Source organism: Adiantum capillus-veneris, chromosome 3 (assembly GCF_014529385.1).
Source record: "Adiantum capillus-veneris isolate H3 chromosome 3, ASM1452938v2, whole genome shotgun sequence".
Taxonomy (NCBI): domain Eukaryota; kingdom Viridiplantae; phylum Streptophyta; class Polypodiopsida; order Polypodiales; family Pteridaceae; genus Adiantum; species Adiantum capillus-veneris.
Window position 1 is genome coordinate 92,348,119 of NC_140933.1, and position 16,686 is coordinate 92,364,804.

The 16,686-nt window shown below is 42.6% G+C and overlaps 1 protein-coding gene across 6 annotated transcripts in view; it reads right to left on the reverse strand.

The window, feature by feature from the left end:
• Positions 1-540: 540 nt before the first annotated feature.
• Positions 541-16,686, reverse strand: part of LOC147461308 (uncharacterized) — a 33,276-nt gene continuing 17,130 nt past the window's right edge. The window contains exons 3-16 of one of the 6 annotated variants that reach the window (XM_086500579.1): positions 5,524-5,615; positions 5,014-5,137; positions 4,845-4,916; positions 4,524-4,580; positions 4,374-4,436; positions 4,164-4,238; positions 3,325-3,414; positions 3,138-3,224; positions 2,744-2,881; positions 2,434-2,511; positions 1,642-1,701; positions 1,494-1,542; positions 1,019-1,140; positions 541-925 (exon numbers count right to left, since the gene is read on the reverse strand). In XM_086500579.1, the coding sequence (XP_086356705.1) occupies positions 908-925; positions 1,019-1,140; positions 1,494-1,542; positions 1,642-1,701; positions 2,434-2,511; positions 2,744-2,881; positions 3,138-3,224; positions 3,325-3,414; positions 4,164-4,238; positions 4,374-4,436; positions 4,524-4,580; positions 4,845-4,916; positions 5,014-5,137; positions 5,524-5,612 (1,122 nt within the window). In that variant the 5' untranslated portion in view covers positions 5,613-5,615 and the 3' untranslated portion in view covers positions 541-907. Of the gene's footprint in view, positions 926-1,018; positions 1,141-1,493; positions 1,543-1,641; positions 1,702-2,433; positions 2,512-2,743; positions 2,882-3,137; positions 3,225-3,324; positions 3,415-4,163; positions 4,239-4,373; positions 4,581-4,844; positions 4,917-5,013; positions 5,138-5,523; positions 5,616-16,686 lie in introns of all 6 variants that reach the window. The other 5 variants (XM_086500571.1, XM_086500597.1, XM_086500586.1 and 2 more) reach the window with 5 other exon arrangements.

Below are 16,686 nucleotides of genomic sequence, written 5' to 3' on the forward strand. Positions count from 1 at the left end.
TGTGCCATTTAGTCATGAGGTCCCAACTCCTTCGAAGGTGCTCTAGCACAAGCTAGGCCATTTAGCAGAACGATAGGGTCTTTGAGCATAGGGACACAAAGGATTCTAGAGAGGCTTTTTCACTCCTGATCACATCCTCACACTCAAGGTGATTATAGAGGAGGGTAGAGTACACAAAAAATGGATACATTGTTGCTTTGTGGACTTCAACAAAACCTTCGACACAGTTTCGAGAGCTAGGCTCATGTGTCAACTACATGACATGGATTCCCGTATGGAGCTTATATGGAGGATTAAGAAACTTTGAGAGAAAATGGTGGGTAAATCACACACATCAAAGGGTCTCTCAGGACATGTTTTCTCCACATTAGGGTGAAACATTGATGACCGATCTTCGCAACATTTGTCCCTTACGTTGATGACATTTTTGATTATTGCGAGAAAAGGAGACAGAGAACCCTTGGATACCCCTTCTATGTATGCAGATGATATTGTGCTTATTGCAAACTTGTCGCAAGGGCTATGCACATGACACTGGTCTTGCAATGAACCTTGGTAAAACCAAATCATGGTGTTTAATACTACAACTCAATGGGTGCAAGGGCATGAAGAGAGAGAGAGAGAGAGAGAGAGAGAGAGAGCGAGAGAGAACACAATAGCTTTATAAGGCTTTGTAAGGGAAGATACACTTTGTGATTTTGGTAAAGGTGTAGGTGGGCTAATCACATAACCTCAAGTGAGGCCTTTTTGAGGATGTAAAGACCATATCCAAACTAATAATCATGTGCATTATGGATCCTCGTTTGTTGATTCGACATCCGGAAGTCCTCAACCATGGTTCACACTCTTCAAACAAACTATGTATGGTTCTTCTTATCCATTGTCCAAATATGGAAATCCCATCTACTCATGGTCCATAAAGAAGCTACATCATCAAAACATAAGTAAGAAACTAATTAGCTTTGTCACTTAATTTAAAAATAGGAGTAAATCACTCTATTAATATAGGAATGCTTGCCTCTCTTGTTTGATTACACCGAGCTTTGATGTTGGAAATCAACTCCCTTGTGCTGATTTGCTCTGGGTTACTATGCAATAGATTGGTTCTAGATGGATTGATGACATGGGGGTTGTAAATATCTGCAATTTGTGCAAATAATTAGCTAAAGCATTAACAATAGTCACATTTGAAGCAAGCTAGTATTCTAATTAAGTACATGCACAATCACTGCATCGAATTCAATCACTATGTTCTTACTTTGTTCGATGCTATCAATGTCTTCTATTGTATGAGTAAATGGTATTTGTAAAGTATTCTCATTTAACCTTTTCAAAGGGTAGCTTCTTTCATCTAGCAACATGCAAGCCACAAGTAAGAGTAACTTAAGAAGTGTTTTAATACATCTAATAGTATTTTGGAGAGCTTTTTTCTCTATTCTAGAGTGTGACTTTTAAGATTTGTTTAGAGGAGACAAGCAATTATGAGTAGTCACATGGTTGTAGGCTAGAATAATCTGTTGGTCTCTTCCTTTCAATAAGACTCTGCACACAAAGCAAGCTCAAATCATGAAGTGCATTTTGAGGGAAGTAGTTTGTGTCTGTAGGTTTATGTTCCTAAAAAAATTGTTACTTTAGAGTTACCTTCAAGGGAATAGCTTGTTCGAGATATCGAGCTTGACTTTCAAGAGAGGTGAGCCTTATCTGCAAAGAAAGTAGTTATGAGGAGGAAAACAAATAAGTAGAAGTATGTCACAATGGATGTCCACTAATTGCAAAATTTGTGCACCTCGAATTTGTGCTTTTGTAAGTGAGGAGGGTGCACATACTATACTAGATTTGTCACCCTTCACTTTCCACCTTTCCAAGGCATGCATATCGCTACTTTTAAATCTTTCCAAATGAATAAAACACAACAATCTCACTGTAGTTTAATCAAATGGAAAGGCTTGTGCTTAAAAACTTGAAAGTACTGAGAGCAAATTCCCTTAGGCTATGGTCACTCAAGGCGAACTTATCCCCCATTTTAGCTATGTGATGTAAGCATTTTTGTCTTTTGCTTTTATGTGTGACTAGACACAATGTCAAAAGTCTTAGTTTTGTGCATAGTTTTGCGACTATGCCAAAAGAGGCTTAGTTACAAAAAGGAAGGCTTAGTTATTTGGTGAGCTTTATGCTCTCTTGTATTTATGTTATCAAGGCCCTTGCCTATTAACTAATTAATCTTTCCATTTCGGGTAAGCCTTTTGAAAGATATCATTTTCAACCCCTCCATTGTTTTGGCAACTCTTCCATTGCAATAGTGACCGTGGAGGCCCGATATGAAAAGACATGAATAAAAACAAACGAGTTTAGATAATGATGCATATGAATGTTTTTATGGAACTTGAAAGAAATTTAATCTCTTTGATGAGTTGAAATATGTGATAAATCAACCTGCATTCCACTAGCCATGTTTTCCACATCTTCCTTCAAGGTGAAAATCAATTTCTCCAATTTCTCTGCCACCTCCACCTGCAAACAACATCGTTAACATCAATTTTATGAATATGGTATGATGGATTTAATTCCTATCTCGACCATTTTTTCTAGATCCTTTAAGTAGCAAGCTGGCATGGAAGAACCGATGCAAGCTGTGATCTTATTGAACATGCTTCAAAAAGTCTAAAAAGGAGGCATAAATGTAATTGGGTAGTACTAGAGAATACAGATGAAATTAACAAAAAGAAGAATATAGGATGCTCACAATCTGTGTCCTGAGCTTATCATAGCAATGGCTCAAGGAGGGGTCTACATTGGAGGTATCAATATTCTTATGCGTGTGCCTCCTGGTGTTGCTCATCGGTAATTCGACACTCCTTGGAGGCGTATCTTCATCACTTGACTAAGCAAAAAAGGAAGCAAGTTGAGAAACCAGTACTTTTGTTTACTTATCTATCTTGTGAGAAAGTTTGCTGGTTTTGGTTTATTCCTAGATGAACATGCACGCCCATGAACGTGTGTGTGTGTGTGTGTGTGTGTGTGTGTGTGTGTGTGTGTGTGTGAGGTTTCCCACAAAAGTGTGTGTGAGAGAGATGATGTTTAGCCAAGGAGCTTTGTCTCCCTTTAACCCCAATGGGTAAAACTTTTCAATGTTGTACCTTGCTGTTCATCTTCACTTGAGTATTTGCATTGTCTTTCTGACTTTCCTCAATCTCGCTCACTTCTTCCGTCTGTTTTGCAAAATCCTGCAGAGGATGTCATCATCATGTAAAAAAGGAAAAAATTTGGTGCTATAAAAGTCTTCACATGTGCAATGCAGTTGGGTATTAGCTCGTCCAAACTCACCGGACCATGCTCCAATTCAGTTGTAATCTTATCAGAAGCTTGCCTATGGGCATGCAAAACCTTCTCTAAAGCCAATGATAAGGCCTCGTCCTGAGTAATAATTAAGATTGATTTAACAAGGGTGGCCTTTCATGCTTTAATTAAGTGCTTAGAAGATATGCATGTGGTAGTTGTTATTTTCAAAAAAATTCCAACAGAAATGTGCTTGAGTTGTGAATGCTTCATGAATGCATTAACATACATACATGTGCATGCATGCAAACATACATAAATATAACAGCCCACATATGGATACATGCCTACTTGGAACCATATGCTATCCATAATCTGTCCTTAACTAATCTTTATCTCTCTCTCTCGAACACACACACACAGGTAGAGCGGTAGAAATTTGACCTTTTTTTACACACATAATCCAAACATGGTTGAAAAGGCTCATAAGAGGGATTGTGTAAGTCTGTTTAAGCTGTGCTTCTTCTGGGATGGTTTTCTAAATAGAATGTGTAACTCATGAAGAGAACAAGCATAGTAGTGATGTTCATTTATGTTGGCAGCTTGTGAACTCTATACGAGAGCTTTTCACACGGCAGACAAGTACGGTTGCAACAAACTGCTCTCATTAAACTAGTAAGGTGCACCTCAAGGCGGTCACTTTTCAAAACGTGTACTAGATCAAAAGGGTTAACTGGGGAGCATTATATGTGTTTCAAAAATGTATACATTAGAGGGCGGTGAGTGTTTTTAAAAAGAGATCTTGGTGAGTGACAGCCCAGAGTCCTCAACTCAATAATAGAAAATTCAAATGCTAACATTAACACTATTAACCATCATCTCCTCACCACATGCAAAGTGTCCATGGTAGTAGCATCCACATTCTTGACAATGTTGCACATGGTTGCATCTCGCCGTACAATCTGCATAAAGCTCACTTGATATTAATTTTTGGACGTTATTTTAATAATTTTAGTTGCTGTATAGCTTCTTTTACTTTATTATTTTTAGTTACTATTTAATATTTTGCCTCAATGTAAACTACGGTGATTTTCAACCTTTCTTGCTTGCTGAGCTTGGCGGGCTTGCTTCACCAACTCACTGTGCTTTCTCTTGCAAACCTTGCATTTGAGCAAATTGGGTTCATGTTTATTTTTACCTTCTGTCCTTTGCTGTTTAAAGCAATGCAGCTTAAATTTATACTCAACCTGTATGACATCGTACACCAGTAAAATCTTCCTTTCTGCAAAGCCTCGGGAGAATATCTGTTTCAACATTTTAAAACAGTGAATCATCAGTTGAAACATGTGGCGTTTTCCTTGCACCAATCAAAAGCCGATGTACATGCATGCACACATTTTTTTGATTTTTTTTTGGTAAAAATATACACACATACATAATGGTTCTTTTTAAATAATTGTGTATATGTTACATGTGTATATACAAAAATCTTCTTTTCTTGGGTAACCCTACTAATATACAGATAACTACCATCACATTTACTTCTTCTGTGATTAAATTTAATAAACCTGTGCCACGGTGAGGGGGCATCGATAAGCGTACTCCTCCCTGAGGTATTTCAATGTGTACTCCACAAACCGCTACATTTTAAAAGAACAATTTCTGGTTAGCTTGAATTAAATGAAATCTTGCTTGCAGATTACTGAGATTGCAAAGTAAATAGGGAGCTTTGCATACAGAGTCACTTTTTGCAAATAATGCATAACCATTCTCTGATAAATATCGGGACACATGTCGTGAGTAGCCCAGTAACGCATAATGCAGAAGCGGCAAGATTGATGCGGTGTTTCCTTCCCTCAATCTAGCAACCGATCACAAAAACATAAAAATCATGAGTATTGTAGCTCATTTGAACTAAGGGTTCAATTTACCCGACATATTAAAGAAATGTTAAGTCAATACATGCTACCTCAATCAGACATTATTAGAAATAGGTTCAATCATCAAAACCTACTAAATCTTAAACAGTCAAGTGTGATCATCTTTTAACTCGTGCTATGTCATCGATCATAGCCAGCTAAGTTTTCACAAGAGAAGGTATAAGCCTATGGGATGTGGGTGCAAACAACATTACCAGACCCTATGTAAACCACCAAGAACATAATCATAGAGATATGTGCACCCTACATCCACAAATATAACCACACCTAATAGTAGATTCACAGCCCAGAGTTGTCACAGAATTACCCATTCATATCAACCGGATGAGGGTATCCAATTGTACGCAATTGAACACGGAGGCGCTCAAGATTGCCTTCCAAATCTCCTGTAGCCATAGCCTGAGCTCAAAATAAACAGCCACTTCCAAAGTTATTACAGGTTACAATTAATTTGCATGAATGTCCTCCCTCTAAAATGGAAAACAACTTCATAAATACACACCTCAAGGGCACAAGCACTACTCTCTCTCTCTCTCTCTCTCTCTCTCTCTCTCTCTCTCTCTCTCTCTCTCTCTCTCTCTCTCTCTCTCTGTGGCACAAAAAGTGGCTGTATACTGTGCACAAAGAGACCTCTGGAGATGCTCAAAGGCCTATCACCTAGAGGATGTACCAGATGGAGAGTGCTTACCCATCAAGGTGGCCTATATGAAGAATGCAAAACGAACCACTGTGGAGGTGTGTAATGCCATGTGATATGACCTTAGTCCAGACTGAAGAACTGAAGATCTCGCCCATGTCCAAAGAAAAGAGTATCGACACCTCTCCACTGCCCTGGAGGAGCCTGATGAAGTATCCCACTGGCTGCGAAGAGAATGCAGCAGCTCATTCCAAATAGCTGTGAAAGTGGTGGACGTAGGGGAAGAATGTGAGCACAACGAGCCTTCCACACGGTCCAGAGAGGGATGCTGCAGATTGTGGTAAAAACTCCATCCCTCTGGGAGAGGTCCAACTGATAACATACATATTCCTGGAATCATCTGTAGAGTGCCCCGTCTATATCCCAATGAAGCAAGCATGAAGACCAAATCTGTCGGAGAGCCCTGAAAAAAGGTGTGCCCCCCCCAGAAATCGCAAAAGCCATGCAACTACCCCCCACATCACAAACCCAACATGAATCATGAATCTCCACTTTGATCAGTTAACAACAAACTGCCCTCCACATGGACAAACCTAGAAACAGTGCCTCAAGGACTTATGCTGCAAAGTACATCTTTGGCAAGTGGGATCATGCAGTGAGCGCCTCCCATAAGAGCCCACCGCTGATAAAGAGCCACCTCACCCTCAGAAACCAATCAGATGTTATAGCCATGATGGCCAGTCTTTGCAATGCCAAACATGTGTCCCAAGCTGCACAATAATCGGGTCTCGCTTCTCAGAAAGAGGATGAAAAAACGGCCATCAACCCTGATGAGAAGGTAAAACAGTCTGTCCACCAATATAGCCACGCCCATTAGGAGGAATAGCCGCATCAATCTCTCTCATACGTGCACCAATCCCTTTGCGGATCCCATAGGTAGCACCAATGAACTCTGCAGCAACCAACAAACCATCCGACCAACAACGTAAAGATGCTGCCGGACGATCATCCCATCTACCCCAATCCACGTGCGTCCTCTCACCTATCTGACCGCCCTCTGAATCTGTTACATATGCATTCCAAATAAGTGGCTGCCTCTCTACCTTCTCCACACAAGGTTGGTGCCGAATCAAAGCAAAGTGCTAATCCATCCAAATGCTCAACAAGTAGGACATAAAGGGTGACAACTGAGACATAAGACAGGAGCATCTGTAATGCATTTGATGGTCGAGTGCCAAGCGCCATTGCGTTGTCACCACTATCCTTAGACCCAAAACGAAGAGAGGCTTGTGACAAAGCATGATATAGAAATAACTTCCAAGGCTCACCCCCAGGAAACAACCCACGTACTATAATCTTGGCAAGCAATTCCTTGCTCTGCATCTTTGGATCAATAATCTTCCTCTCTAGGCAAGATAACCGTGTCCCAATGACCTCATGGCCAAGTGTCAGTAGACCCATTTTGTACCACTCCATAGAAAGTTGTGCACTAGGCGGCGCAAACGTCAAAGTGAAGAGTCACGCAGGATGTAGTAAACCAGGCCATTGAGTAGGGTTACTGAGAGATAGAAGCTCACACACCAGGGGCCACACCCAAAGACAAATCACAATGTTCTTCCATCCAGAGATTGAGCAAAGACAAGACCCGCCAGAGAGGAGGGATATAGGGCACATCACTGGCAAAGGTATATCGAGTAATCAAGCAGCAGAGGTGGGGAGATCCAGGACGCCCAGGATGAGGGGATGCTCCCATCGATAGAGGAGGTTGCAGCAAAGGATCAGATCTATATTGGCGAGACATGGGACACACCCTGTGCAGACTCTGTATTTGTTCTCTGAGATACACACCCACTTTTTGTACATATACCTCTCAAGCTCTTGATATAATAGAGGATTCGAGCCGTACTCTCTCGACATCCAGAGTGCAGATGAGGATGGATTCTAGTAGTAGTATCTTTGTTCTAGTTCTTTTGTACCCAGACATGGTATTAGATTCACCATTTTGTAACAGATTTTTCTCATAGGTCATTTTGGCCTTTTGAAGACGTTAATATAACAATTCATTTCATTTCATTTCTCTCTCTCTCTCTCTCTCTCTCTCTCTCTCTCTCTCTCTCACACACACACACACACACACACACACACACACACACACACACACACACACACACACAAAGGCAAGTCTGTATTTTTGAGTACTGTGGGTTTTGACGATGCTTAGGTGAGCCTGTCCTCAAGGAGCCGTTGTCACAAAGTGATGACGTGGCTGCCCGCTCTGCAGAAACCCTAACCCTAACCCTTAAAAAAATCTGAAACCCTAACCCTAAAATCAGAAAACCCTAACTCTGTCCTAACCCTAACCCTTAACCTAACCCTAAATCTTGCTAACGTGGCAGTTGACGCGTGGCAGCTGTACGGATCTCTGTGATTTGCAGTGGATTTTCCAAGAAAAAGCACCAGCGGCGGCAGTTTCTGCTTTTGTTCTGCACAATGGGAAGAGAGAAAAACTTTATGCTTTATTTATTAAGCAATAGAGAGAGAGAGAGAGAGAGAGAGAGAGACTCTTTTGCTTTTTATTTTCAAAGGCTCAAGAGGGAGCTTGAGAGAGAAAGAGAGAGATTGAAATTGCTTTACTTTTGAAAAGCTTTGAGCTTTTGATTTTCAGCTTTTGGGGCTCTGCTTTTGGCATCCCTTGTACCTTTAAATTTGTGGGTAGGCCACTCACAACTCAAGGCATCTGGACGCAGAGTCTGAGTGTGAACGCCTGCCCGCACTCTTGTACTTTGAACTCAGATTAATACAAAAAGAAATACCGAAAGGGGCGCCAGTCTTTGGGGCCAATATCTCTAGGCACGGAACTCCGCCGGGCCAGTGTCGAATAAATTGTGAACTGTGAATTGTTTTGAAGTGGTTATTTGGTGCTGTCGTGGTAGATTCTTGACTTGGAGTGTCTAAGTCTGTTACAGTGGTATCAGAGCATGGCCGATTTCTCCTTACGGGAAATCCAATCCCAATTTTTTTTTCCGCGGCACCTATGGCTTCACGCAAGGATCAGTCGACTCCCTCTGCATCGGGAGATGCAGCAAGGGATCACAACGAAGATTAGAGGAGTATGGCCCGCCTCGGCCTACTCAGGCGGAGCGTCGAGAGATGGAGCGTCGTCAATTGATCGGCGATGCAACGAAGATGATGCTCAATTTTACGAACGACCCAAAATTTGCAAAATATATGAGCGAGACTTCTTTTCAGGAAGTGCATGCGCAGTGGCAGAAAACTACAACACCACCCCCAAAACCCACTCTCAAGAAACCTTCTGCTCACAAGAAATATTCAAAGAAGGAATTAGAAGAGGTGGTTGATGCACGGATTGCTCAGCTTTTTGACGTGCAAAACAAAGCTAAAAGGCATGGCAAAAAGCAGAAGAAAGGCAGTGACTTTCCGGGTTATTTGGGTTGTCAGTCGACATTTGAAAAGGCAAAGAAACAGAAGAAGCGTGTTCAATTTGAAGAAGTACCCAGTTCTTCTTCTTCTTCTTCTTCTAGCTCATTTGACTCGAGCGAAGAAGACCGCAAAGGCAAAAAGCGAAGCAAGAAACAACGCTTGGGAAAGGGCAAGAAAAAGGCAAAGAAGTCTAAATCTCACCCAGTGAGTGACAATTCTACAGAGGACTCGTCTACAGACAGTTCATACTCTGACGACAACAACTTTTATGCAAAGAAGAAGAATTTTTATAAAGCCAACCAATATGACTTTCTAGAAGATAAAAGCAAGAAGATCCGAAGTCTAAGGAAGGTGGACAGTCAATTAAATTTGACACGTTTTCGGGGTATAGAGATGCTTCGAAGGCTTTGTCTTTTGTACAACAGTTTGACATCGCTTTCGCAGGAGGACGCTCCTCAGAGCACTCTAAGATTCGGAGAGCTGCCTCTTTTAAGGGGAATTCTCGAACTTGGTGGTCCACGCTTCTTTTGAACAACACTGCACCAGTTAAATGGCTGAAATTTAAGAAGCTTTTTATTTCTTCTTGGCTGACTCAAGAGTATGAACGCGATATACGAGCGGCTTGGAACCATCTTCGGATGACCAAGAAAGATACACTGAACGCTTATTGCGAGAGATTCTGGAGCTCTTTTCTACCCGCCTCTTCATTCAAGAAGATCTCGTTCAGAGAACAGATTGACGGTTTACCTTGGGTCTACCTACAGAGATCTGAGATTGCCAATTCAGTGGTTTTAGATTTATTAAAGTCTTATATCTCGGATCAAAAGACTCAATGAAAAAAGTATCTACCTTTGGTGGAATTTGCCTACAATAACACCATACACTCTTCGACGGGGAAGGCGCCATTTGAGATTGTTGAAGGTGCTGCCACCCTTCCTAAGCACGAAAGATAAGATTTTTGAAGTGGATGAGTATACGCAGGACTTAGACACGGCTTTTGCCAAGGTCCGCGAGGCTTTGCAGAAATCTCAAGAATGACAAAAAAAGGCAGCGGATCGCCATCATCGCGATTTGAAATTGAAGGAGGATGATTGGATGCTCTTACCTTTTGAGAAGGCACGCCTGAGAAAGAAGAAGAGAAAGGAGAGGCTTTTTCCAAAGCATAGTATGCAATACTACAGACCTTTCCAGATCTCTGAAAAGATCAATGATGCATCCTTCCCACTGAAACTACCTGACTCTTGGAGGATGCACAATGCAATCCATGTGAGTCTCTTGAAACCTTTTAAAGGTGCTGTGCCTGATGATGGGAGCTTGATGAGCAACCCGAAGTGGAAGAAAACGAGGAGATCCTTGTTCTTGAACAGATTTGGCACATAAGGACACAAAGAATAAAGGTAAAATCCGAAGGCGGTTCTTGGTTAAATTCAAGAACTATCCTGCATTGGATGTGAAGTGGATGGAAGAGGAGGACCTAGCAGATACTCCTCAGATTGTGAAACTTTACCTTGAAGCTTTTGGTTTAGCATAGTCTACTCCAAATAGAACCCAGAATTCAGCTTGGCCGGAGATCTGGTGCAGTAGGATGCACAAGAGGGGAGTTACTCCGCTCCTTTGTCAACAGATGCCTTGATTTTTGTATACTAAAGTCCCTGATGTCTCTTTGAGCTTCAGGGATACTGAGAGCTGACAGTATTCTGTTGTATGACTTCATGAAATGGAATTCATGAATATGAAACTGATTTGTTCTTGACTTGTTTGTAATTGCAGGAATTGATAGACGAAATGACTGCAACATTTTGGTCCAATTGATCTCGAATAGACATGGTTGCAATAGGGGTTAGTCAATCGGCCATCTATGAGGTCCCAACTGGATCTAGATGCGATTGCTAGCTACATTGCCGATAAATCATGGTCTAAGATCCGAATGAATGTTGAATGTCATGTGATGTCCTGTGATGTGACTGTCGATTGGTACATGTGCTAGATGTGTGTTCCTAGTACATAGGTACTAACAGTCAGTGTTTGCTAAGACGGTTTATGGCCTCTATCTGTTTTGCAGGCGTAGTCGAGGGCGATTACAATGCTTTCAAGAGGGGGGTATGTCACAAAGTGATGACGTGGCTGCCCAAGAGGAAAGCCTGACTGCTGCTGGAAACCCTAACCCTAAAACCTGCAAACCCTAATTTTTGCCAAAAACCCTAACCCTAAAATCTGCCCTAACCCTAACCCTAACCCCAAAAAGCACCAAGACTGAAATCCCGTGAAATGCGTTGGCATGCTGACGTGGCATCGTATGGCAGGGCCCGAAATTTGCGCTGGCTGAATTTGCGGCAGCTTTTCAGTTGCTTTTGCTCTATGCAATTTCATGAGAAAGAGAGAGAGAATACTTTGCTTTTATTTTTATTCGAGCTCTAGAGAGAGCTTGTGTGAGAGGGATAAAATTTGCTTTTGATCTGAAGCTTTTGGGGCTCTGCTTTTGGTATCCCTTGTTATTTAAATACGTGGTGAGGTCTCACACTCTGCAGAGCATATGGACGCAGAGTCTGAGAGTGAAACCCTAACCACTCTCTTGTACTTTGAACTGATTAATACATAAAGAAATACCGAAAGGGGCGCCAGTCTTTGGGGCAATATCTCTAGGCCGGGACTCCGCCGGGCCAGTGCAAATCTATTGTGAACTGTGAACTGTTTGAAGTGGTTATTTGGTGCTGTTGTGATTGATTCTTGACTTGGAGTGTCCAAGTCTCTTACACCTAGGCATGGACAATCCCCGCGGGAAAGACCTTCTGCAGAATGATAACGTGGCAGGCCTGTCCAGAAAATACGGCAGAATTTGCGAAATGCTGACGTGGCAACAACTGTACGGAAATGCGCCATTTACGGTAGATTCTAGCTGCTTTTGGGGCTACGCAATTCTGGCTTTATTCTACGCAAGTAGTTGAGAGAGAGGGAGAAAGCAAGTTGCTTTATTTTTTCACTAAGCCTATGAGAGGGAAAATTAAAGTTGCTTTATTTTGAAAGCTTTTAAACTTAGAAGCTTTTGGGGCTTTTGATTTTTCAGCTTTTGGGCTTTGCTTTTGGCATCCCTTGCACTCTTTAAATATGTGGGTAGGCCTCTCACAACTCAGAGCATCTGGACGCAGAGTCTGAGTGTGAACGCCTGCCCGCTCTCTTGTACTTTGAACTCAAATTAATACAAACCCAAAGGGGCGCCAATCTTTGGGGCCAATATCTCTAGGCACGGAACTCCGCCGGGCCAGTGTCGAATCAATTGTGAACTGTGAACTGTTTTGAAGTATTTATTTGTGCTGTCGCGGTAGATTCTTGACTTGGAGTGTCCAAGTCCGTTACAGTGTATGATTTCTCAGATGATTAGGGCCAAGGCCTCAATACCACATGACATTTATAGGGCGGAGCTTGCTGCTCCTCCATTGGTAGTGGAGGCACTCACTCGATCTGTTTCATTTATGCATAGCACTTGGGCTCTCCCTAGAGACAAATATGCTCGATTAGCACTAGAGTCTTCGCGACAGCTGGCATTGCAAGGAGATAGATCATGTTGGTATGCAGAGATGGCATCTTGGTTTCAGTTACATGGCTTTAGTATGGATCGGCTACCCCCATTTCAGTACTCTCTAGATGCACTCTCCATCTCCCTCACTAGGGCAAAGATTACCAGGCTCATCAGACAGGACTTGATTTAGGTGGATACGAAGGGGACATGGATACAACCTACACATGAGCTAGGTACGAGTGGATACGAAGAGGACATGGATACAACCTACACATGAGCTAGGTACGAAGATGACTTTCTATAGAAAGCATTTTCTCCAACTCACGAAGGATGGTTTTGTGATCAGACCAGGATACATGGACACTCATCTATCCCACGGAATACGATATGCTATTGGTTAGATACGCACATCCTCACATCAGCTAGAGATTGAGACAGGCAGATTTAGAGGAGTACCCGCTAAGTCCACTGTCTATTCAGAGAGGGTTTTGGACCACTTTCTAGAGTCATGAGATACCAGGATCAGAGCTGCCTCGGATTATACTTACTGGAGATTCGCAAACACAGAGAGGAGGACCTCTTGAAGAGGGGCACAACGAGGAGATCCAGCAACAGCGGAAGATTACAGATTTCTTTCAGTCACAAACAGAGGAGTCTAAGCAACCCCAACAGCATAACAACACCAGAGGCACCAGAGGCATACTGCTTGATCGAGCAATAGAGTTGGGGCGGTCCCGTCGCCCACGGATGAGGGGGCCCTCTCGACATCGACACAGACTAAGACAGAGGATCCATACCATACTGGCGCGACTTAGGAGCCGTCTCGACAGAGTGCCTACCTTGGAGGACATTGAATCTCTATAGCCTTTTGGATACTGATGTATATGTATATGATGCCTCGACTGTCAAAGAGCTCCATTGTACCAGCTCATCCTTTGTATTCCCCTTGTATCAGCTTTCACCCCATCCCCCTACCCACTATTTTCTTTTCAGTTCTTTGTACTTTTTGTACCCAGACCTGGTATTAGATTCACCACATGTAACCTTTTGGTCTCATAGGTCATTTTGTCCATTTGAAGACGTTAATATAACATTTCATCTCTCTCTCTCTCTCTCTCTCTCTCTCTCTCTCTCTCTCTCTCTCTCTCTCTCTCTCTCTCTCTCTGTGTGTAACAGACTTGGACACTCCAAGTCAAGAATCAATCGCGACAGCACCAAATAACCACTTCAAAACAATTCACAGATCACAATAGATTTGCACTGGCCCGGCGGAGTTCCGTGCCTAGAGATATTGGCCCCAAGGACTGGCGCCCCTTTCGGTATTTCGTTATATATTAATCAATGTCAGTACAAAGAGCGGTTAGGGTTTCACTCTCAGACTTTGCATCCAGATGCCCTGAGAAGTGAGGCCCTCACCGCGTATAAAAAGATTACAAGGGATGCCCAAAAGCAAAGCCCCAAAAAGCTTCTCAGTCAAAAGCAGTTTCTCTCTCTCTATCTCAAGAGAGGGCAAAATAAGGCAGATCAAATCTCTCTCTCTCTCCAATTCCCTTGCGTAGCCAAAAAGCTGCCAAAAGCTGCAATTTGCGTCGCCCAGCCAGCTTTTTTCCACCTCCGCAATTTCCGAGATTCCATACCTACTGCCACATGGCACTTGGAGCCAAATTTTAGGGTTTCCAGCCACTTAGGATTTCAGCCAGCAGTTAGGGTTAGGGTTTCCAGAAATTAGGTTTTCTACAAAATTAGGGTTTCTGGCAAAAAATAGGGTTTGCAAGATTTTTAGGGTTTCTACTGTCAGTAGCCACGTCATCACTTTGTGACATACCCCCCTCTTGAAAGCATTGTAATCGACCGCGACTACGCCTGCAAAACCGACCAAAGCCATAAACCGTCTTAGCAGACACTGACTATTAGTACCTACGTACTAGGAACACACATCTAGCACATGTACCAAATCGACAATCACATCACACGACATCACAGGACATCGCATGACATTCAACATTCATTCGGATCTTAGACCATGATTTATCGGCAATGTAGCTAGCAATCACATCTAGGTCCAAACGGGACCTCATCGACGTCTGATTGACTAACACCCCTATTGCAACCATGTCTATTCGAGATTAATCAGACCAAAATGCTACAGTCATTTCGTCTATCAATTCCTGCACTCAAAAGAAGTCAAGAACAAATCAGTATCATTATCAGGAATTCCATTTCATAAAGTCATCCAACAGAATACTGTCAGCTCTCAGTATCCCTGAAGCTCAAAGAGACATCAGTGACTTTAGTATCAAAATCAAGGCATCTGTTGCCAAAGGAGTGGAGTAACTCCCCTCTTGTGCATCCCACTGCACCAAATCTCCGGCCAAGCTGAATGTCTGGGTTCCGTTTGGAGTAGACTATGCTAAACTAAAACATCGAGGTAAAGTTTCACAATCCGAGTATCTGCTAGGTCCTCCTCCTCCATCCACTTCGCATCAAATGCAAGATAGTTCTTGAACTTAACCAAGAACCACCTTCGGACTTTACCTTTATAAAGTCTTCGTATCCTTATGTGCTAAAATCTGTTCAAGAACAAGGATCTCCTCGTTTTCTTCCACTTCGGGTTGCTCATCAGGCTCCCCATCATCAGGCACATCACCCTTAAAAGGTTTCAAGAGACTCACATGGAATGCATTGTGAATCCTCCAAGTATCTGGCAGTTTCAATCGGAAGGAGACATCATTTATCTTTTCAGTTTTTTGGAAAGGTCCGTTGTATCGCATACTAAGCTTTGGAAAAAGCCTATCCTTTCCCTTTTTCTTTCGTAGGTGTGCCTTCTCAAAATGTAAGAGCACCCAATCATCCTCCTTCAATTTCATGTCGCGACGATGGCGATCTGCTGCCTTTTTCTGTCGTTCTTGAGACTTCTGCAAAGTCTCGCGAACCTTGGCAAAAGCTGTATCCAAATCTCGTGTATATTCGTCCGCTTCAAAGATCTTATCTTTCGTGCTTAGGAAGGGTGGAACCTTCGCAGCACCTTCAACAATCTCAAATGGCTCCTTTCCCGTCGAAGAGTGTATCGTGTTATTGTAGGCAAATTCCACCAAAGATAAGTACTTTTCCCATTGAGTCTTCTGATCAGAGATATAAGACTTCAATAAACCTAGAACCATTGAATTTGCAATCTCAGATTGCCCATCAGTCTGCGGGTGGAACGATGACGAGAACTGCAACCGCGTGCCAATGTTCTCCCAAATTGCCTTCCAAAACAAACTCGTAAATCTGGGGCCTCTGTCGGAGACAATCGTCTCAGGCATGCCATGTAATATGAAGATCTAGGCCACAAACAATCTCGCTAAGTGATCCGGCTTGATTGTTTTCTTCACTGGAATGAAATGAGCATGTTTGCTAAATCTGTCAATAACAGTCCAGATACCATTGTGACCACTCTGTGTTCTCGGGAGATCAAAAATGAAATCCATCGCAATACTTTCCCAGGGACGGGTGGGTATCGGTAAAGGCTGTAACAATCCCTGTGCCTTATGCTTGCTGTCAAACTTGACCTTCTGGCATACTAAGCAACTGCGCACAAACTCTTCCACATCCTTTTTGAGTCTCGGCCAAAAGAAGTATCTCTCTACCCCTTTCATGGTGGTAGCAATGCCGCAGTGACCCGTAAAAGGTGGACAGGGCATTCAGTCATAACCTTTTCCCTCAACGGCTGTGTAACGCACAACATAGTCTTTCTCATCAAGTAGCCTTCCCGAAGGGAGTATCCAGCTACCGTCTCCCCATCCCGTATCCGTGTGAAAATATCTGCAAAATCTGTGTCTGTGGCATACTGATCGACCATATCCTCGAAGCTCCTATAATGTATTGCGGAAATA